Here is a 23305-nt window from a genome sequence, read left to right as displayed (position 1 = left end):
TTTTTCCTTTGCTGTATTTCTTTCTTTTCTACATGTATGGTATCAGATTCTCACCATGGAGTCTGTGTCTTCAAATCGTTTTGTGTGCAGCTGTGGTGGACTGCATTAGTGTGCACGTATATGTGCCAGCATGTACAGTTGGTGTGCATGGCTATCTCGTGCGTATAAGCCCCTGTCATTGTGCACACACCGGTGTGTTCATGCATTGTCGTGCATGTGGAAGTGTGTGTGTGTGAGTGAGCTGTGCAGGGGGTGATATATATTCAGGCAGCTCATGCATTATGGAGAGTGCAGGTGAGAACGTCTAAATGTGAACTTCTGGTATGTGGAGGGTTCAGGGCCAATCTCACTGAAGCCTTTGGTATTAGCATAGCATCTCCATTTCAAATGGGCCTGTCAAAAGCCAGCAGCATGTTTTATTCAGCGACAGATATTGATCACATATTATGCATACATACCAAATCTATATAACATATACCAAATCTGAGCCTTTGATATGTATATATGATGCTGCTTTGCGAATATGCTGCATGCCAAATGTAGGTGTTTGTTATGTGCATAAACTCTGCAACTATTTGGTGATGCAAAATTTTTGATTTTTTTGCAGCTGCAGTTATTTGATGTGGCGATAGTATGCAGTAATGTTGATTTAAAGTTGGGAACTGACTTGTTTACCGGTCAAGAGGAAAAAAACAGAGGCAGGCAAAGTGCATCCGTTCAGCCGCCGTGTGCGCGCGAGTGTGGACACTGCATCGTCTGCAGGGATGAGGAGAGTTTGCTGAGGTCAGAATGGCGCGAAGGTTCTTTTCCTGTGGGCTCGGGCTTGTGTGTTCATTACTCCGACGCCTCAAAAGACCAAAGTGGGTGTTGTGTGCTAACTCCAATTTCTCAATCCACTTACTGAGCTTCTAGCTTCTTGGTGGAAATGACCTCCAAGCACCCATATACATTAACAGCCAACATTTCACTAGTACACCAGCTTCTCTTTCTTTGTCCATCAACATGTTTTTCCATCAATAGTTCTCCATGTGTTAAAACCGGAGACCAGAGGCCATCTCTGCCTCTCTATCATGTGCCGGTTTTTACCATCACGCTGCATCGGCGCTGCACTAAATCTCCCCTCTCTAAATGACTGGAGTGGATGAGAGGTCACAGTATATGGGGGAGGAGGACAATGCAGGCTTTAGCGGTGATGGAGCTTGCTTTTTCACCCCATATGAGCAGAGGTGGCCCATTTGCTGAATGGGACATGAGGAAGGTAAAAGCTGGTTTGTTAGGGAGTGAAAACATTTTTTCCGACCACATGACTTCGCTCCTACTGAGGTTGAATTCAGTGTTTCATTAGCTATCTGTCTTGTACTGCTTGTTTTGTTTTTTTCAACCATCTTGTCCACCTCTCTCTCTCTCTCTCTCTCTCTCTCTCTCTCTCTCTCTCTCTCTCTCTGTCATTCTCTCTCTTTCATTCTCTCTTTCTCTCTCTCTCTATCTCTCTCTCTCTCTCTCAGTACTCTGTTCCCTTAGCGACCGTTTCCAAGGTGCCCATTCCCAAGGGCTGGAGGAGGGGTCCAGTGATGTCATGCATGCATAACTCCACACCTGTAATTCATGTCCTGTTCTCTGTTCCTCTCCGTCTTTGTCATATTTTTCTTTTCTTTCTGTATTTTTTTTTCTACACTACTATTTTTCCCATCTCTTTCACCCCATCTCAAATGCTTTTGTACACTTTCCGCCTCTCTTTTTGGTCCTTTATTATACATCCGAAACTGCTTTTTCCACCTTCTTTCCACTCGGGACAAAATTCACTTTGGTTTGCTCCAGATTTTGATTTAAACTTGTAGTAATGTGTTTCATTTCAACAGTGACGCTTATCTTTTCACTTGCCGTTAAAAGACAGACAGTTGAGCTGCCCTCTGTCCACAGTGTACATGACTCTCTACATCTGCTCCATGTTTAAAAGGTCATTTGTCAAACCTGACATTTTCTGCCCTTACCAAAGGTTCCCTCAATATCCAGCTCCGGCTCTCCCGTTCGGAGTTTATGTTTTTCCATCTATTTGTTTGCTTTTGTATAAACCTTTCCTGACAATACGTTCGTCTTCAGTGTCAAAAGATATCAAGAGAGTAGGAGGCTGAATTCTATCATCTTGTAATGTTCAATAAATTAAGGAATGACAGATGCGGTCTCTTGTGTTGGTGTGTGTGTGTGTGTGTGTGTGTGTGTGTGTGTGTGTGTGTGTGTGTGTGTGGTGTGGGTCTGGGTTGCCTGGGTAATGGGGCCAAGGATTCCATGAAATGTAAGTTGCAACTGGAAGTGTAGTGAGTGGGTACTTGCACACACGCTCAATGGGGTCTGATTAGGGATTAATGCGTGTGCATGTGTGCATGTGTGTGTGTGTGTGTTTGCGTGTGTGTGTGTGCCAGCAGGATGTTTTTACTCAGCACAGGTTGTCACTCTCCTGTTTCCCCCCGTGTACCTTTTGTTCCACCCCTATTCCACCATTTTGGTTTTTGTTCCGGACAAAAAGAGGCCCCACAGCAAGGCCCCCTACCTGAGCACCGCCTCCCTCCTGATAGTTTTCAAAGCTCCCCCTCTGACACACACTCTCCCCCCCTTCTCTCTCATCTCAAATCCTTTCTCTCTTCACCTCTCTCGCTCTCTCAAAATTCAAATTAGCCCGACCATAATTAAGCACAGCATTGCCAAAGCATGATGTACAAGGCTTACAATATAAGTGTAGTAAATCACAATGGAAGAAACAAGATAACAAAACTGTTTACACAATACATCATGCAACTTACATTGGAATTAGTAGGGCACCAGTGGACACGGTATCTTGTTCTCTTAATACATCCGAGGTCTTTACCTTTTGTTGCTGGCAGAACCGACACAGTACATTTTTTCTGGGTTGCCAGGTTTGTCTGTGTCCACCAGTCTCAATGGTCAGGTTTTGGTCAGTCAGGAGCACATAATTCACAAAAGGATTGTGCGGCTTTTGCGGCCGCTAAACCTGCGCAAATAAGATAAGAAGAAGCATTGTAATTTCCTTGAACCCGTAAAGGGTGAAATGCACCCCTAACTGTTATATATATAAATAAATAAATACTGAAAAAATGTAATATCACGATATTATGTTTTGTGATACTGTAGCAATTTCTTAAAATCACTGTATTGATTTTTAATTAATAGTATACATGCAAAGATTAACTCAGCCAATACTTTATTTCATTTGCAAAGAGCTGCGCCATCTCAGTGTATGTGCCCTCTCAAAGTTGTGCTATGATGTTGATGTTACATATGTAGGGATTTGGGTGGGTCCCAACACAAATAAATGCAAATGCAGATCCCACTGTTCTGATTGCATAAAAAAAGTTACTTATGGGCGCCCCGATAGCTCAGTTGGTATAGCGCGTCCTAACTGCACCGGCCCGGGTTTAAATCGGACCTGCGGCCATCTCCGCATGTCGCCCCCTCTCTCTCCCCTTGTAAACTGTCCACTGTCCTGTCAATAAAGACTTGAAATGCCCCAAAAATTATCTTTAACAAAAAAAAGTAACTTATTTTACTCTGATTTTATGCATATGGTGGTATGTTCTTTATACTATGACAGTTTTCCTCAAATTAGATTTTAAAAAAGCGCAATATATCACCTTACTGTATCATGATACATATCGTATCGCCAGGTTCTTGTCAGTACACAGCCCTTCTAACTGTGCTGCCAAGCAAATAGCATCTCTGTGCTCCTGTGCTATTTGCTCATGTTTAAGTTAGGTAATGTGCAGACATTTAGCGCAAAATTGGTCCCATTCTATGCAAATGAGCCTCATTGCAAAAACATTCCAATTCACAAAGATCAATGCTAATAGCCACACGCAGTTACAGTGAAATTATTAGTATCTTCAGAGAGTTGGTGGTAACTGAAACGCATTTTATAAAGGGTTTCAGACTTTCCAGTGGTCATGGCAGCGTTGAATGATATTTCTTTCCTCGGCGTCAAATCATCTTCTTTTACAGTCTGAAGGTGTGCGTTTGAAAACACCAACAGGACTGACAGACTGAGATATTAAATCCCAAATATGGTTTCTCTCTGTTGCATTAAAATTCCTGAAGCTGAAACCTGAAGTTTTGAAAAATGCCTCTGCACCTCATCGCGGTCTGAAAATGTAATTTTTCTTAGTCTCTCTGCCGTTGTTCTGCCTTCTGTGTTTTTGGCGCAAACACAACACATAAAGGAGGAAATTGCACTCAGCTGCAAAACTTTATGGGCATGTTTGCGCTGTAATATCATTTATATCTTTTGTGAATCGGACCATGGGACGGGGCAGATAGCGGTTGCAAGTGATGCGTAATTCATGGTGCTATCAGCGGCCGCAATCCATTCTTTGTGAATTCGCCCATCAGTGTGTATTTAGTTAATGTCTTTTTCAGTCTTTGCTCTGCTCAGCTGTGTGCTGTGGTGATGGGAGGGCTCTGGTGGGCTTGTTGAATGAACTCTGTGGTTGTGCTGACAAATCAATGATAAAGAGTAATGACATCAACAATGTAATGTATCTCCTTGTGCTTTCATTGACTCTCCCTGTCTCTCCCCCCGACTCCCCCTCTTACCGTTTATGCCACCTTGGGTCTTTGACTTCGCTTTGCACCATAAACTATGTTTCTATCTCTTTATGTTTGGCATTATATGTATCTTTTATCTCTGTCGTTTGTTTCTCTCTATTGCTCTGTCTATCCTTTAACTCCCTCCCTTTCTCTCTCTTTCTCTCTCTCTCCCTCTCCCCCCCTCTCTCCCCCTCTCTCTCTATTGATCCAGTCATAGTTTTCTCAGTCTTCACAGTACTGGGCCGCTCTAATCAATACAGATAATTGTCTGCTCTCTCTCGATGCCAAACATAGTCTCCCCTTCTCCCCTCTCCCTCCCTTTCTTGCTTTTTTATCAATGAACCCCGGTCTTTCCTCACCCCTCCTCACCCACCCCGCCCTCCCCCCCTCCAGACGGGGATTCCCCCTCCTCTAATCACGAGAGATAACCTGCTTTCTTTACCGATTTTCTCCCACACACCCTCCCCCACACACATCCTTGCCTCGCCCGCTGCCTCCCTTTCCTCCCTCGTTCATCGATTACCGTGAGAGCCAGGGCCCGGCCCGCCCGCCCTACAGATGTAAACACACACAGCGCTCGTGTTGTGGTTTAGTTGCCGTTCGACCGCTCCTCGTGTGTGGGCCTTTTGGTTAATCAGTGTTATCCAGCGGTTTTCACCTGGTTATGGCGGCTTTCTTTGATGACTCGGGCCCATAATCGTCAGGAGGATGACGTTATACATTCACCATCTAGACTGTGACCCGTCATCTCCATTATAAGATCTCTCATTTGTGATGTCGAAGCAGACATCCTTGACGAGTAGAAAGCTCCACTTCATATGTTAATTGATCCATTTTCTTTACAGATTGTATCTGGTGAATTAGAGCCTTTAATAAAGCAGCACGATTCAAATTAAGTCCATTTTATTTATACAGCACAAAATCAGAAAATTGTCTCAGAGGGCTTTAAAATGTTTACAACGTCCAACGCCCTCTATCCTTAAACCCTCGATACAGGTAAGGAAAACCTCCTCAAAACAAACCATTAAAGCTGGGGTAGGCAGTTTTCTGGAAGAGGCAAAAAAAAACGTAACCTTGCATGGCAGCTGGATTCTCTCAATGTCTCGAGATCACGTGAGAATCGTCTTGTCAGGCTTCAAGTAATGTATTTGTGAGGTGACACGGAGAGGCGACCAATAGTTCTAAACAATAACGGCGGCTCCTGAAGAGGTTAGCTTAGTCGCTGCAGTAGCATCAGTTAAATCAGAACTGGAGAGTATTTCTTCATTGAAAGAAGAGCGAAGAATGACATTGAAGACTTTTCTCGATGGAAAAGATGTTTTCACTCTTTTACCGAGTCCGACTGGCCGAGTTTGATTGACAGATGGTTCATCCAATCACCTGCCAAGTATTTTTGTAAAGAGCCTGTCCTTTTCTAAACAGTTCCCAATGACGGCTTCTCAGATGGTTCTGTGTAACAAACCATCTAGCAGGTCAGGTTAAAAAAAACACCAGAATTTGGAAATACAGCCCTCCTGCAGCTCTCCCCTCTTTGTCCTAAGCCCCTCCCACTAGACATACACAACGCGCCTCATACAGTAACCTGTACGAGTACTGCCGGCCCATTTTCTTTGCAAACTTTCAGGCCTGTAAAGCCCTTTGAGATGACATACTGTGATTTGACAGCCGTGAGCCTGTGGCTACGGTTAGCAGAAGGCTAAACTATTAGCAACATTTTCTCTCCGTCTCTGAAACGCTTTGCTGATATTGACACGTGTTTTATTGCGTTTATTGCCAGACTCTCATTTAGACTATTTGATAAGTCTGTCTTCCTCTTTTGCGATACTTTGCAGTGAAGCCAGTTGTTGCCAATGCTGGAATAGCAACCTTTTCTGCAGGACTTTCCGCCATTGAATCAGACTTTCACCATCTGAAAGGACGTGTGCGCGCATCTGCATTCTTTGAACAGCCAATAGGAACTCTCTGAAATGACCTGTGATTGACCAAAGTCTCCTTTCACGGGCTAGATTTGTTAAAGCCTGAAAACAGAGCCATGAGGAGGTACAGAGAGAGTACTCTCGACAAGTTAGTATGACATGGACGGTACCAATGGATTCCTTAGTTTTTTTTTAGTTTCATATGATACCAGTATCTTCACTCTAGTAAGACTGCGCCCGCTACAACCTACGAAAGATCGATTGCGTTAATGTGTTAAAGAAATTAGTGGCGTTAAAACGAATTTGCGAAAACGCATTATTATCACGTTAACTTTGATAATCCTAGTTCAAGAGTTTCAAGGAAAAGAGTGAAGACTGGAGTGAACAAGCGAATGTCCGCAGGTGGACCCAGTGCAGCATTCATATTCTGTTTCTACATATGAAATCCTGCGTGTTTAATAATGCATCCACCCATCCAGACAACAAGACAGGTTATAGGCCTGCAGGTTATTGTGCTGTGTGTGCAAGTGCGTGTGCACATGCATGTGTATGTGTGCAAGTACGTACATGCATGCGCACATGCATTCTTCTATGAATCAGGCATGTAGCATCCAGCAGAAGTCTCTGATGTATGCTCTATCTCCAAACTCAATCTGGAGCTGCACGTAAACCACACAGGCAATATCAATGACAATATATACTATATATACAGTATATGTATCCAATGTTTACACAAATATCTCATATCCACTCACATCTGCTGCAGCTGATAGCTGAGGCGACGCTGTGTTTCTGTTTGGTCTTTACCACAAGAGGAGTAAGTGAGATGGAGTTGGAAAAAGAATGAAGCTGTTTCAATCCTGATGTAGGTCAAAAATAAAATGATTTGCTGTCATATGTGAAAACAGAAGATAGCAAATCATTTGTATTTGAATTGTAAGAGTGTATTGGATTTTTATGAATATGTTTGAGCATCAGTGAGTTATCTGTTAGATTGAATGTGTGTGTTTGTTTATGAGCAGCCTGGCATGTACGCATGCACGTGCACATCTGAGACAAATGGAGAGAGTCTGGAGGCTAGGCTCAGGTTTACACGTGTGTGATCAGACTAAGCAGGGCTTAAAAGGGCCAGCAGCGGGATGGAGGGGAGAAAAGGAGGGAGTTGGAGCAGTGGGGTTATATTGTCCTGGAGGAGGTTTGGGGGGTGGGTGGGGCTGGGGTCGGACGGGAGACAGCAGGGATCCTCCTCGCCCCCTGGGAGTTGAACCTACAACCCCCTAACCTTCCTCTAGCCCTCTGGTCATGGACTTGAACCCTGTAACCCCCTGATGGACAATCTGTTCTTCTCCCCAGTCTCGCCACAGCACTGTGCATGCCATTAACGGATAAATAGGCTGTTCGTGTGTGTGTGTGTGTGTGCGTGTGTGTGTGTGTGTGTGTGTGTGTGTGTGTGTGTGTGTGAGTCAAGTGTTTGGTCAGTTGGCTGTGGCGTTGACGTTGGGTCTTGCCCCCTTTTTATTTAATGCTTGTCAAACAGAAGAGGTGAAATAAGAAGCCTGAAGCGCGGCGATTTGTTATTTTGATTCTTGTCAATGCTTTGTTGAGATTCCTGTTTTGCAAGCCGGTGTGAGAGGTGATTTTTTTTATTATTATTTTATTTTTTGCGCTCATTGAAATAGATAAATAGAGTATTCTGTCCGTGTGATCCACATGGGCTCTTTCTGTCTCCTGTGGATCCCCAGCTCTCCTAGTGTCCCTCTAACGAGGACAGAAGCAGAGAGGTTTATGCATGCCCGGATCCGGCTCATTCTTCACCTGTCAACAAAATCATTCTCGCCTCGGAAAAAAAGAAATGGAGATACAGTAGGGATGGAGGACTGGACGGGGGGGCAGTTAGTAAGAGGGGAAAGGATATGAGGAAGAAAAGAAAGGGGCTGATGTATTCCTCTTCCTTTTGCTCTCCTTTATTTCTCTATTTCTTCCCTTGTTTGTGTTTGTGGGCTCTTCTTATCAGATCCCAGCTCCATTCAGGGCCTCAGTCAGGGGAAGAAGCCAGACGCCTCCGTCTCTCTTTCATTCAGTCTCTCTTGCTTTCTCGTGCTCTTCCTCTCCTAACCTTTGAGAATAAGAGCCTTGAATTTGAATTTCAGAGCGAGCTAGCGAGCAAGAGGAGGGTTTGGATGGAGAAGGAGGAGGAGGAGGAGGGGGGTGGGCAGGAGAGGAGAGGAGAGGAGAGGAGAGGAGAGGAGGGGAGGCTTGGGCAGTGTGGGGGGGGGTGGTTGTTGGAGCCGCGGTCGTTGAGAAAGGGCCTGCTCAGCGCGTCCCCCGGCCTCCCCCCTTAGAGGGGCCCCGATCGATACAAACTCGGAGCAATAAAGCTTTCCCCCTGTCATCTCTGCAGAATACAAAGCAGAATAGAGAGAGGGAGAGAGAAAGAGGGAGAGAGAGAAAAAGAGAGAGAGAGAGAGGTGAAAAGCTGTTCCGCTAGCCAGACCAATTTCCTAACCCCCCTCCTCCTCCTCTTCCTCCTCGCTCGCTTCACCACCACCACCTCCCCAGCACACCATCACCATCACCACCACCACCACCACCACCACCTCTATCACCCCCTTTCCTTACCTCCGTCTTTTTATCTACCGCTCTTTCACCTCTTTTCCCCAAATGCACGATACATCCCCCCCGACTGTATAGCTGAGCAGCTATCTCTCCATAATAAATACAGCATGAATAAAGTATACAATAGATTCCCTGCTTCCCCAACTATCGGAGAAAAAGGTAGAAAGGTGGGAGGAAAAGTGGCAAAAATGGTGGTGTGATGAGGAAAGAAGTAAAACAGCGAGGGAGTAGGATGGATGGAAAAACAGAAAGGAAGGAAGGATAGTTATATCTGGGGATGAAGTGTGTATGGAGGGGGGATAAGGTAGAGAAAAGGAGAGGGATTGCACCCAGAGAAAGATGGATGTAGCGATACAGGTAGAGAGGAGGCGGAGGAATATTGATGAGGAGGAGGAGGAGTGGGTGAGGGAGCGAGTGGGAGAGAAAAGAGAGAGAGAGGTGAGGGGGTCAAACAGCAATCCCTTGAATTGAGAGCCAATTACTGTAATTGTAATCTGGATTCAAAGCATAGAGACACAGCAGTGACAGGCTCACGCAGGCAACTGCCGACACACACATGAACGCAAACCAAACAGACAAAAGACTTTGTTTGTGTGTGTGTGTCTATATCTCTACATGCTGTGTTGATTGTTCTGTGCAACTGCAGATGTGCATGCATTTTGTGTGTGTGTGTGTGTGTGTGTCCCTGTCTCCATTCTTCTCCACTGAATGGCAGTGCAGGAGTCAGCCTGCCAATCAACTATTGTACTCTTGTCAATTTAATAATATTTCTGAGCGCTGACCTCCACAGCGCTAAAGCCATCGCTCTATATGTGTTAGCGTGAGTGTGTTCCTATATATTTCTCTGTCTCTCTCTCTCTCTCTTTCACCTCAGTCTAACCCCCCCACCGCTCCCTCCCCCTCTCTATCTCCCTCCCTCGGTCCCTGTCTCTCATTCTCTCCTTTATTAGAAGAAGATAGTGCGAATCCTTCATCTCTCCTCCACTAATTCTCTCCGTTATTGTCCCTCTGTTCGGCGCTCCGTGTCTCTGCACTCCTTCACTTGTGTCCTCCTTTCTTTTCTCTCGCCGTGATCTATACCGCTCGCTTTTTCCTTTGTTTTTTTTTTCTCCCCTGTACTTTCCTGTTTCTCATTCTTTCTTTCACTCCATCTCCTCACACAGATGTCACATCCCTATCTTTCCCTGCTCTCTTTTCTCCCTCGGACCTCATCCCTCCATCACCGCGCTCTCAACCCTCTTTTCCTTTTTATGCCCCGCTGATGTCCCTTTTCCAGGCCGCCTCATATTCAACATTGTCCCTTTTTGCTTTTTCATCATCATAGGCTCATTTTGTCAACTCTGTGTCCCCCTCTCATCCCTCACCCTCCCTCCCTCCCACCATCCTTCCTTCCTTCCTCATCCCTCCCTCCCTCCACCCTGTTCGTTCCCCGGGGAGGTCAGTAATAATGGTAGTGATGGAGTGAGAGAGGGAGGTGCGATTATTGTCTTGTCGGGAGTCAGAGGAATCGATCGGCCCAGAAATATGAGGCGCGAGAAAGAGCCGCTGTGTCAGATACAATAACCACCCGCTCCCGGGGGCTTACACACACACACACATACACACACATTTAGACACACACACAACATACAGACACATATTCGACACCAACGTACACATTTATTTGGTTCGACGCAAGTGCAAGACACTGACACGCCCGCACACTCGCCCCATCTTTCTTTTTCATTAACGCAATGCACACGCATCCCTCTTCTTCTGTGGTGGAGGGAGAGTGGCGAAGCAGCCCAATCATCTACATGCTTTGATCTGAGATAAAGCACAGAAGTAGATCTGTTCTGATCATTCTTCATGCACAGATAAAGGGCAAGGCGAGGAAAATCGCTCACACACCTTTCACTCACGTAGCTATAAACAGACATAAACACACACATAACACGCGCGCGCGCACACACACACACACACACACACGCTCGCACTGAGACCTTTCACTGCTGTTGCCTGGCAACGTGGCCGAGTGTCCAATCCGAGCCGAGAACAGTGGCCAGTGATGTCACAGCTGCTGCTGACCAGCAGGTCTGAGAGAGAAAGAGAGAGAGACAGGGAGGAGAAGAGAAAGTTTGAATTTGAGAAAAGGGGGAAGGTCGCAAGAAAAGAGTGGGATGATGATGATGATGATGATGAGGGTTTGAAGGAAAACAGGCAAAGCAGGTGAAGAACACGGCGAGGTGAAAAGAGGGGACGGGGTGGGAGGAAGGAGTGCACATAGGTGATGGTTGCCATAACTAAAGTAAACCCATTTTTTGTATTTTAATTGGGGGACTATGAAGGCTTGTTCCACGTAACAGCCCGCTTTGTGAGTGTAAGTGAGCAGTTTGGTCTAAAGTGGCCTCAGTGCTCCTCGAACCGGCGATGAAGGCCACCAGTCCCTCCCAGTAGACCCTCCGCTCTTGTGCCAGTAGAAGAAGAAGAAGAGTGGGTGAGAGGAGCGAAAGAAAAAAGATTTGAGCTTCAACCTTGGTAGCGTCGTGGGAGAGAGCGGTGTCTGTCTAGACAAGCCTCGGCTCCCTATGGGCTGCAGAGATGATATAGAGAGGAGGGGAATGGTGTGAGAGAAGGATGGAGGGGCCAGAGAGGAAGAGGAGCGATTGAGAGGTATTAGGACAGGGGAGGAATAGGTGTTGTAAAGGTGTGGGCGGCGTATATGTGTGTGTGAGATGGTGCCGGTCCCATGGCAGCCAACAGTGTGAGTGTGTTTTAGCCCTTGCTGCTTCTCATACAAAACCTCAACCTCTGTAGTCTCCACACCGCTAGACCTACTGTTTATAATCCTGTGACTCCTCATGGGGCTACACCTGCACACACACACACACACCTATACACCAGACTGGATTTTAAATCTCTCACCTTGCAGAATAGAGTCCTGCTGTCGGACTGCGTATAGGACTTGGTGGGTCCATCACTGAGCCGCGCTCTGTCCCCTCTACAAGAAGAGGAATATGATGGATTATATGAATTAGAGCCAGTGTGCACCAGGCCTGAGGCTGCACTAGATATAGGAGGACCCGAGCCGTGGAGGGATGCTGAACTGGTTTGGAGACCTCTGAATTGTCCCTGCAATGACCCATTATACACACACAGCGTCCTCACCCCCAGCTAGCATCCTCTCTCCAATCTTTTTATTCCTGTCTCTCTATCCCTCACCTTCACTCCCATCACTCTTTCCCTTTCTTTTTTTCTTTACTAGTCCTCTTTTTCTCCCTCTTAGTAACCCCCCAGCCCTCCCTCCCTGCCTCTCCCTCTCTCTCTGACAGTGGAGTGATTGATGGCGCTCTAGAGGCCTCAGCCTCCCCCATCCTCCTCCCTGGGGTCCCACTATCAGATTATATGTGTATATATATATATATATATACATATATATATGTGTGTGTGTGTGTGTGTGTGTGTGTGTGTGTGTGTGTGTGTGTGTGTGTGTGTGTGTTGATTATCTTAAGGACATAACTTCTGGTGGTGTCCAAAACACCCTCATAACTCATATTCCCTAATAAAAATAATCAAAGTAATTACTCATTTCTTCTCATTTATCTATTTGTTCTATTTTCCAAGTTAATAATATCACAGTCTGTTATAACATGTGTTAAAATGTTGTCTCTCAATTGAGACCATTTGCCGTCGGCCCAATATCATCTAAGTGGCGAGGCTGGAGTGTTGCTAGGTCTGGTCTCCATGGTAACCAAGGCTCAGACCTCCTTGGGGCAGGAAGGCCCCCCATGGCCATGAACTGTACAACACACACACACACACACACACACACACACACACACACACACACATATAGAGCGTACTTAGATTCACCAGCCACCTATTGGAGCCACTCAAACAAATGTGCACACGCACACAAAGACACACTCTTTGGTAGCTACGCGGGTAGATTGGAGTTTGAACAAAGGTCACGGCCAAAGCCAGGCTGCCCAGACGACCTCTGACCCAGAGAAACGCCCCTTCCCCAACGCGCAGTCTGTCACTGTCCTTGGCCAGGCCCATGTCCGTTCATGTCCTCATGATGAAGGCCAAAACATCATCAAGAAAACAATGTGGCCAAATAAATTTGTGAAACTGAAGATTTGTCTGTTTGGTGTCCAGCCTGCACCTTAAGGTGTTGGACTGTGATATTGGTTGTTTGTTTGAATAGCACCGCAAAATACAAAAGAACTGGGGAAGCAAATACTGCTCGGGCTGTCACTAACAATTATTTTCATTATCAGATTATTTTCCAAATGAATTAATAAATCATTTGTCTATAAAATGTCATAAAACAGAGTTCGAGGGATTATCCTCAAATTGTCATCTGATCATCAAACCAAAGAAAAGCAGCAAATCCTTGCTCCATTTTTGCTTAAAAATGACTGAAATGATTGATCGATTATCAAAATAGTCTGCGGTTAATTTTCTGTTAGTTGACCAAACATTAACCGACTAATCGTCTCAGCCGTAAATCCAGTTATTTACCAAAAAACAAGTGCATTTGTGAGTTTTTAAAAGAAAGTAATGTACCGTCTCTGTACTGATATTGTCCTCATTGTAAATATATATGTACGTATCTCAGAACGTCAGTGTTTGTATGTATTTGAGGACAGATTTTATAACTGAGAGCACCTCCAGTGCAGCGCCATATGCACTTCTTAGTGAGCGTCCGTCCAGCAGTACATTGGGCTGTTGTAAATCACCACATAAAGTATTTATAAGGTTAAACTTGGGAACTCTGCTGCCGTTAGCTTTTGAATTAGTGAACTCGGACCAGGGGAGAAGGAAGGGGAGGGAGGGAGGGAGGGTGATCAGTGGTCTGCCTCGTCCCCTCTCCCGTAGATGGAGCTCATTTGTTCATCAGGATTAGAGAATCAAGAGTGCCACCTTGTGGTCGGCTCGGCCTACTGTCAGAGCAGCACGTTGACACTCAGAGATTTGAAAATCGAGGCAGTATTTCTGCTGAAACATGCTCTTCTGCTTCCTCGAGATCATTTCAGATTTTCACTTATTTAGCAGATTCTTAGTCTGTTAATCCAAGTGGGCGACACTGATAGTGGCTCACATCCGCAATGTTCCACTTTCATGTCATGGCTACCCGTCACGTGTAGAGATTCGTGGTGTGGCTTTCTCATTGTGTGCAGCCCACAGTGTGGGGTGGTCAGTGGTACAGTGAGTGAGTTTTTCCTTCCGCTCGGGTTTGAGTGGAGCAGTGGCTGGCAAACTTAGCCAAAAGATGTCTCACATATTCTTGAGGATGTCTCACATCTTCTCTCGTTGGTGTCGACCTCCCTCGACAGACCACCTTTAACTCCCACTGATGTACGTGCTAAACTACATCCCCGCACATATAGACGCAGACATGACCAAGGAGAGATGGTCATGACTCATGGTAGTCAAAACAGAGGACAGCTTAGAGTTGAGGAAAAACTCTGCTCAGTTAAGTTTTGGATTTTGTTTTGAAGGTATCGTGCAAATGTATCACACACTCTTCGGTCAGAATGTCAAGCCTGCTGTTTTTCTCTCGCGTGTGTGAGTGAGTGAGTGAGTGAGCGTGTGTGTGTGTGTGATCGTCTGTTTCCAGCCGCGCCATCACTTTCCGTCGGCACCCGTCATCCCCCTCTTTTTCACCTCGTCTATCTCTTCGATCTCCACGCTCACTCACTCTCCCACTCTCTAACCTCTTGCGTGTCCCCCTTTCTTTCTTTCTTTCTTTCTTTTGCATTGTATTTTTCTCTCCTCTGAGCCGAGTTCCTACTCTTTTGAGGCTTACTTCCTGTTGTGTTGCAGGATGTGGGGAGGAGGTGGGGAGGAGGTGGGGTTTGGGGGGTTGGACTAGAGAGAGAGTAATTCTCCATCAACCATATGATTTAATACACACTCCTCCTTTTTTGGTTTGAGAGAGAGAGAGGGGGAGAGAGTGAGAGTTTTTCTTTACGTAGCGCGCACACACTCTCTCACACACAGAAACAGATATGACCAAGACGGCAGCAATAGCAGCAAAGGACTTCTTCAGTATGTGGTTGCCAGGTGAGTGACTGTCTGTGCAGCCCTCTCTCTCTGCTGGCCTTCATTTACCGACACCAATTAAGCTTTGCGTGAGGGAGAGGGCACTGTGTATGTGTGTGTGTGTGTGCATGTGTGTGTAAGTGTGTGTGAGAGAGAGAGAGAGGGAGAGAGAACTGTGTCTACGCTGTTGATTAATGCCACTGGGTCTAACAAGCTCAGCTAATTAGAGAACATCAAAGAGCGAGAGGTGGTACGAAGAGAAAGAGGTGGATGGATGGAGGGATGATGGATGGACGCCTGTCGCAGGCAGAGGGAAAGGTCAGACACCTCGCCAGTCCATAGCATGCCTCTGTGTGTGTTAGTATTTGTGTTTATACTGAATACTGAATGCTAAAAAGAAACTTGAGGAAAATACAGTAAAAAAAGTTTTTCTAAATGTCTTTTGAAACGAGCCGGTTAAACCGGTGTTGCAGCCAGTATTTTTTCTATATTTTGTCATTTGTCATCATAAAACACATTTTCTTTTTATTGTCTGGCACTGCGGCAGTGTTGCATTTCGGGTTACAGATATTTAGCTGATAAGGTTTCCTCCCGTTCAACTTTCAAAACCACTGTTAACTTTCTGTGTGTGTTTGTGTTGGAGGTGTTTGGGGTGTTGCACTGATGTTCTGCACATTTTCAAATTAAAATTTATGTCAGTTAATTCATTTTAAAGCACTCGGATACAAAGATGCTTGTTTAAAAATAGATAGATAATAAAAAGAGGAAATGCCTAAAAATAAAGTAGTCATTCTCAGTATTTAAAGTGAAAACAAAGCAGAAGAGTTCGACTCTTCTCGCCCCTCGGCCTTGTCGTGGTGGTCAGCTCAGGCCGAGGGAAGACGTGCCAGAAGCCGTCTCAGTTGACCGACAGACGGAGTCATCAGATAAACGCACAGCAGGCTGTTGGCTGACTCACCAGCAATTACCAGAAATACAATTTTTTAAATGTCAATTAGCTCACATTTCTCAGACTTTGATGTCCTGATATGATTTCTTAAAAATTACAAGTTTCTTTGATGACAGAGTTTATTTAAAAGAGAGTGATTCATGTGTTAAAAATCACAGAGTCACATCCCAACACTGATGTTGTCACTGCTGTGACCTTCGGTAAGTCCTGAGTCCTAACATCCTGAGCACCAAACAAGAATGCACCACATTAGATCACAATGCAAATAAAACAATTATCATTCATATTAGTTTAGAAGGTTAATGCAAAAAAAAAAATCAGAACAAAATAATTATAAATTAAGTTTAGTTAAAAATGATGAGGCATTTTCTACAACTATTAAGGTTGAATAAACCGGTTGCAGTTTTGCTAATTTATGCCAGTATTAAACAGTATGTGAATAAAAGAAGGAATTTACCCCAATTTTAATTAATGGTGAGATCAATGTAATCTTCTTACCTTCTGCATTTACAAACTCACGCATCTGCTCAAAGTGCATCAGTGCAGGGAAAAAATATACATATATTTTCTTTTCACTGAAAAATTAACATAATTCTGCAAACTGTCAGGGAGGTTCTCATCGACAAAGGCCTTCCGCAGTGACATCTGTCCATCTTCCAGCAGCATTTGCTTTTATTCATAAGTGTTTTTACGAGTTCATATTTAGCATTTTAAATCATAAGTAGTTATTAATACAGACGGTATGTAACCAACAGTTTCAGAAGCACTGCCTGTTGCTGCTGTGACCTCTCAGGTTTTCCTTTAGCTTCTTACGTTATTGTTAGATGTTCCTCTTCAATTCCTTGCTTCATTCTTAAATTCTGTTTTCATTGTTTATTCATCATTTTTTGTTTGTTTAGCTCCTTATTTCATTCTTAAATTTAAACATCAACTTATGTACCACTGTTTTTGACAGATCTGGGGAAAACTGCATTTTCCTACTTTGCACCAATTGGGCATTGAATAATTTACAAAAAGCCTTAAAATTAGAAACATCCATATCCATTGATGAACTCGAGGGCTTCATAAAGAATGTGGTGATAGAGGCATGTGGTTGTGTTAAACAGCTGTTCTTCTGTTTTATTTGAATGATCGCATATTGTGTATCTGTTGTATTTTATTGTGTTATGATTTTAAATGTCTGCTACCTTAGCCAGGTCTCTCTTGTAAAAGAGATTATTGATCTCAGTGGGACTTCCTGGTAAAATAAAAAAAAGCAGTCATCCTTATCCAGATGTGCAGAAGCTGTTGAGCTGGTTAGTCAACTCTTTGACACTCAGTTTTAAATTTAAATAATTATTTGCAATCAAAATCGGCACCGATCAGCGCTTCTTGATTTTTTTAAATCTGTAATTAGTAGGTGTGATGGCTCCGGTTCCCAGACAACCCCCTTGGCGCTGGGGTTATGTCCTGAATCAGGAAGTGGGGTGATGGTGGTGGGGGGGTTCAGGGTAGTTACAGCGGAGTTTCATCTCAGCCAAAATACCCAGAGGACAATAACAGAAACAGTCCAGACTGAGCACAGACACTCCTCCTTCCTTGTTCATTCTCTATTGCATCATTTATTCATGACACAGGATTATACAGCATTAAATGTGCTCCTCTGTTTAAGATACAACCAGTATGGTGCAGCTCTCTGGTCTCAGTAGGTCAAAGCTAAACCCTGAGCTTTGCTGTAAGATTAGTATAACATCTTAATGAGGGCAGAAATACACATAGTAATTTAACCTCTGAGAAATGCTTCTTAACACTAAATTAGCTTTTGTAGCACATATACAAAGAAGAGCAAGGATTCTCATACTTATTTAAAGAAATTCACTTAAATTGTAAAAACATTCTGCTCTGTGTCAAGTAAAAGTAGTTGTGTGTTTGTGTGCAGCAATGTGTTGTAAAAGAGAGGGGAGGGTTTTTTAAAAGATGGAGTGAAAGAGCGAGAGAGAGAGAGAGCAGGCTAATATTAATAGCCTCGCTGACAGTAAGTGTTGGGTTTAGCACTCTGCGTTCAACCCGGTACAAGGGGAAGTCGGGAGGGGAAGTGAGAAAAAGACACAGCATCTTGATATACTGTCCCACTACTGTATTACTGACCACATTATCCACCATGCTACTGTCTGTAGGCCATTTTGAACCATGAATCAATACACACCTTCCCCGGGTGTCCTGCGAGCGGGCAGCACAGCACGAGAGGCAGCACTTTAGGAACTTCACATTACAGCTGTTTTATGAGCTGGACAATCATTTTATATGGTGGATCTGGCTTTGGGATTGCACACTGCACATACTGATGATTGAAGCACAATATAGTCCAATGTAGTGACTAGGGCTGTCAAAGTTAATGCGATAATAACGCGTTAACACAAATTTGTTTTTAACAGCACTAATTTTCTTTATCGCATTCATGCAACTTGCAATCTTCAGGCTGTAGCGTACTCTGTTTTAAAACTAGAGTGAAGAAACTACACGATACATGTCATACTAGCTTGTCGCGAAGGAGGCTAAATGACGCTCCAAACTTAAATTTTGGTGAGGAAAAACTGGCATGGCAGTTTTCAAAGGGATTCCTTGACCTTTAACCGCAAGACATGTGAATGAAAATGGGTTCTATGGGTACCCACGAGTCTCCCCTTTACAGACATGCCCACTTTATGATAATCACATGCAGTTTGGGGGAAAGTCATAGTCAAGTCAGCACACTGACACACTGACAGCTGTTGTTGCCTGTTGGGCTTGAGTTGGCCATGTTATGATTTGAGCATATTTTTATGATAAATGCAGTACCTGTGAGGGTTTCTGGACAATATTTGTCATTGTTTTGTGTTTAATTGATTTCCAATAATAAATATATACATACATTTGCATAAAGCAGCATATTTGCCCACTCCTATGTTGATAAGAGTATTAAATACTTGACGAATCTCCCTTTAAGGTACATTTTTAACAGATAAAAAATGGGTGATAAATTGTGATTAACTAAGGACAATGCAATTAATCGTGATTAAATATTTTAATCGATTGACAGCCCTAGTAGTGACACAAATTATTAATTTTGCATTTCAGTTTGTTAAGGATTTAAATGTGTGCACCTTGAGAGGAAGACGTTACATTTTCACCAGTAATTGAGCAACATTGGGCATTTTTTTTGGTTTCACTAATAGCCATGAAGTCATTTTTTTTTTAAAAAGTACTAATAGCCATGATGCCATATAATACCAGAACAGGAGCCACATGTAATGCTGGAATAACCACAAATAATCGACCCTAATAATAGATTAACCAGATGTTTGCATCCCCATGCTTGGTGACAAAATTAGCTTCTTTGCAGAAGTCCGTTTATTTGAGGGAAATCCTGCGGTCATTGTGTGTGTGAATGTGTGTGTGTGTGTGCTTGGAAGTGTGTGTGTCTTGACCACAGGTTATAACCAGTGTGGCGGCAGAGTGGAGCTTTTCTAGCTGATCGTCACTTCCCCCTTCCCCTAAACACACTGCATGTACCAAAGTCCACTGTACTCACTGAAACGAAACATGTTCGTGCTGCTCAATGTGTTTTTGATCAGGGAGTGGCTCATTTTATCTATTAGTTATCGTCTTTTAAAATGGTTGCATTAGGCTGATAGTTTGGTTGTTTTAAAAGTGGCATCAGGTCAGCAGTGGTCAGTGGAGCAGTCATCTTCTCCACGTGTCACTGCTGCCCCCCGATGGTGAAAACCGTGCTTGACCACTCGCTCGTTGGCGTTGCAGTAAGTCAAATAAGTGTATTTAGTGTATCGTATTGGTAAAAGCACATCAGCAATAAGCTGATGGGGGAATTAAAACGTGCCAAATAGTGTCAGCGCTCTCTCGTCTGCAACGTGAGAAACAACAGGATGAAGAGAGAGGAGATGAAGGGGAGAGGAAGGGGAGAGAGAGAAAGGAGGAGGGAGACTGAGAGTTTATTATGCAGGTGGCAGATATAATTAGTTGGTCGTTGGGCAGATTTGCATGTTTTCACAAAAGGGAAGTAGCTGCATGTGTGTGTGTGTGTGTGTGTGTGTGTGTGTGTGTGTGTGTGTCAGGGAGAGCGAGAACCAGAGAGGAAAAAAAAAAGGTTTCAAATGGTCACAAGAAAAAGGTTGTCTTTCAGTTTGTGGTTTCAGACAAATGAAAAGTTTGTAGTAAGATGTTGCAATAAAACAAAACTACTACACACACAGAAGTATACAGACATGTTAACCACACACACACACACACACACACACACACACATGTATTCTCTCAAAACTCCTCTCAAATCCTCCTCATTCCCATCTCAAAATGCTCCACTTTTTTGGTAACATATAGATTTAAAAGACTTAAATGTTTTGCCTCCCTCCCTTAACTGCTGCAGGGACCGTCCCAGTACAGTATCAGAACCGATGTGGTCTCATAGTGAATGACACACAAAGAGTTGCTCCCACGTAAACACCTTGGAGTTAAATTTAGAACAAGCAAACACCTTGGGTCAGCCCACTCTTTTGTTAAACCACTAATTGGAAAGAATGAATGAATGTGGGCTGGTATCAACTTGTGAATGATTCAGCTGCATTGTTTGGTGTACAGTGTGTAGGCCTGGTCTGTGACCTGAAAACACCCTAACCTATCTAAAATTAACGCCCTGGCCATCCTCTTTCCCCTTTCGTCATCGAGATTCGGATCACCTTTAGCTGCTTCGTAAATGCGTTCTGCTTCTGTCTGCGTTTTTGTTTTTTTCTCTGACACAGATTTAAGAATCAACCTTGCTGACTTATTTATCTGTGTGTGTCTTCCTGTTCCAGATATCAGGATGTCAAAGCCAGTAGAGGTCGAGAAAGTCGGGGCCGACTCACCGCTAGAGGGCACAGGTAAGATGTGCTGCAGTTAGTGGCAGCAAATATAAAAAGTACTTATATATATAGTATAAAAAGTAGTACGTACATGATGCCGTATATCGCAGTTGTCTGTTTGTGCATCTGTGCTCCAACACGTGATCAATTTCTCACTTTTTCCTTTCCCTCCCACGCAGATTCAGAGCGGAATGGACCTGAATCAAATCACCAGGTACGTCTGACTCCTGTGATTATAACGGTTTATCTCCCACCTCTTTCACCAAGTACAAAAAAAGATAACCGCGCCAGTCAGATAGTTGTACAGCTTGTTATTTCCATTATCGATTTAATTTGTCATTTCTTTTTCATTTTACCCTTTAAGTCTTTATGATGTCAGAAAATAGTGGAACATTTTAAAGATTGTCACTTTATCCTGACAGTAGTGCCTGAGACAGGTAATCTGAAAAAAATGATGTGCCTCTGTGTCCTCTGGTGCTCCTCATGGCATATGCAAGATTTCACAGACCTGAGGAAAACAACCAATCAGAGCTGAGCTGGAGCCTGCCGTCTCCGAGCAGCTGTCAATCACTTACAAACTCTGATCAAACGGTCAAACTAGGCAGTGCTGATCAAATATGAATCAAGATTATGTTACTGTAATGCCTATTTCTCACCTCAAATGTTTTCAGTAACGTCTTGTACTGTTTAGCTGTAAAATGAGAAAGTTTGTGACCCCGCATCAGTTGAGGAAATACCAAGCACCGCCTACCAGCCGGAGCCCAGCCAATAAGAACGCTCTCTCTGAATTGACCTGTGATTGGCCAAAGTCTCCCGTCACGGGCTAGATTTTTTAAAGCCTTAAAACAGAGCCATGAGGAGGTGCAGAAGTCTTGTTTTCTCTCAGAGCACTTGAATTACAATATGATGAAAGATTATTATGGAATTTTTGCCCAATGATGCCAAAAACTTTCTGACAACTAAAGCTTTAACAGTTCAATATCCAACAAATTCAGTTGACAATGAACTTAAACAAAGAATAGCAGCAAATCCTCACATTTAAGCAGGTGGAAGCAGTGAGTGTTTGTTGTTTTTTGCCCGATAAATCACTAACACAATTGTTAAAAAAAGATCAAAATTATTTAAAAATGTATTTCTGTTGATAAACTAGCTATTTGTAGTAGCAAATAAAATAGATTAAATTAAATAAAATGCATTAAAAGTCATTTTTGGCAGTAATTCCTGATGTTTCGTCTGTTTCCTCTCCTCTAGGCTCATTCAATGAAAGTCAATCCCTTTTCCCTTTCACAAACCCTGAGCCACACCAAGGTGAGTGTGTGTGTGCGTGTTCGTGTTACTGAATTGCCCGTGCATGTCTGTGCGTATGTCTGGGCTCATGTTTGTGCATCTTTTGTGTTTTAACCTCCCCACAATAGCTTTATTGACAGTATAGCTGCTTCAGCTTTGTATTCATCGCTGCACATTCAATTGTTCTTTTGTGGCGTTCAACGTCGAGGTTCATAATGTGTCGACTCTCCACCCAGTCCTGAATGTAAACAAATTCACTCAGAGTATGATGGCACTCTCCCTACACAAAGGCGCATTGAGAATTGAAATAAATCTATAATGCTACAACTTTCACTGAAAGGTGAAATTGCCCTAATTTGCATACCACGGGAGATATGCAAATCGGTACGCTGGAAGAGTCGCCCCCCTGCTAGTTCAAACATGCCTGATCCTGGGAGGAAAGATCATCCCTTTGTGCAAGAAAAAGAGAGACTCTCATTGCCTTAGACAGACTAGAGACGCATCAGTTTACTTGTGACTGATTGTGAGCATTAATCTGAAATTACTCAATAATCAACGCAGCCTATCATGATCTTGAGTAGCCAGGTAAGCCAGTTGTATATTTGTACCTTTTAGACCAGTTCTGGGGAGGCTGGTTTTCTGTCTTGTGTTTTTGCTTTCTGTTTTTTTAGTGCAGGCGTGCTTTTAACAGTTACTTGCTACCATGGAAAGTGTAATTACTGTCTTCATCAATGGGATAATGGGAATGTTCTGTGGGCATAAAGCTCACTTTACGATTTTTCTTGTCTTCCACACAGCATAAGATGGAGGAGTGTGGTGAGATGTCCCCGGCCCTTCCTATGTCTCACGGCCCGACCCCCTCACAGACGGCCCTGCAGCATACACAGCTCATGCTGACCGGCTCCCAGCTAGCAGGGGTAAGACAGACGTATAGTATATATATGTGCACACAGACACACACTTTGCTTTGCTTTTACCCTGCTTGCTTCTCTTGTGCTGCTTTTTGAACACTTTGTTTCCTTCTTTGTCTCCCT

At 43.8% G+C, this 23305-nt stretch overlaps 1 protein-coding gene across 10 annotated transcripts in view; it reads left to right on the top strand.

Moving 5' to 3' along the window:
- Positions 1 to 23305, top strand: part of pou2f2b (POU class 2 homeobox 2b) — a 45121-nt gene that overhangs the window by 11085 nt on the left and 10731 nt on the right. For 6 of the 10 annotated variants that reach the window (XM_074653207.1, XM_074653202.1, XM_074653208.1 and 3 more), the window contains exons 2-5: positions 20937 to 21002; positions 21164 to 21198; positions 22236 to 22292; positions 23069 to 23188. In XM_074653207.1, coding sequence (XP_074509308.1) covers positions 20937 to 21002; positions 21164 to 21198; positions 22236 to 22292; positions 23069 to 23188 — 278 coding nt within the window. Of the gene's footprint in view, positions 1 to 15037; positions 15180 to 15350; positions 15477 to 20936; positions 21003 to 21163; positions 21199 to 22235; positions 22293 to 23068; positions 23189 to 23305 lie in introns of those variants that run through there. The other 4 variants (XM_074653209.1, XM_074653205.1, XM_074653210.1 and 1 more) reach the window with 2 other exon arrangements.

Source organism: Sebastes fasciatus, chromosome 12, assembly GCF_043250625.1.
Source record: "Sebastes fasciatus isolate fSebFas1 chromosome 12, fSebFas1.pri, whole genome shotgun sequence".
NCBI lineage: Eukaryota > Metazoa > Chordata > Actinopteri > Perciformes > Sebastidae > Sebastes > Sebastes fasciatus.
The sequence above is the reverse complement of the archived record's forward strand: the minus strand, read 5'-3'. Positions and strand labels throughout refer to the sequence as shown.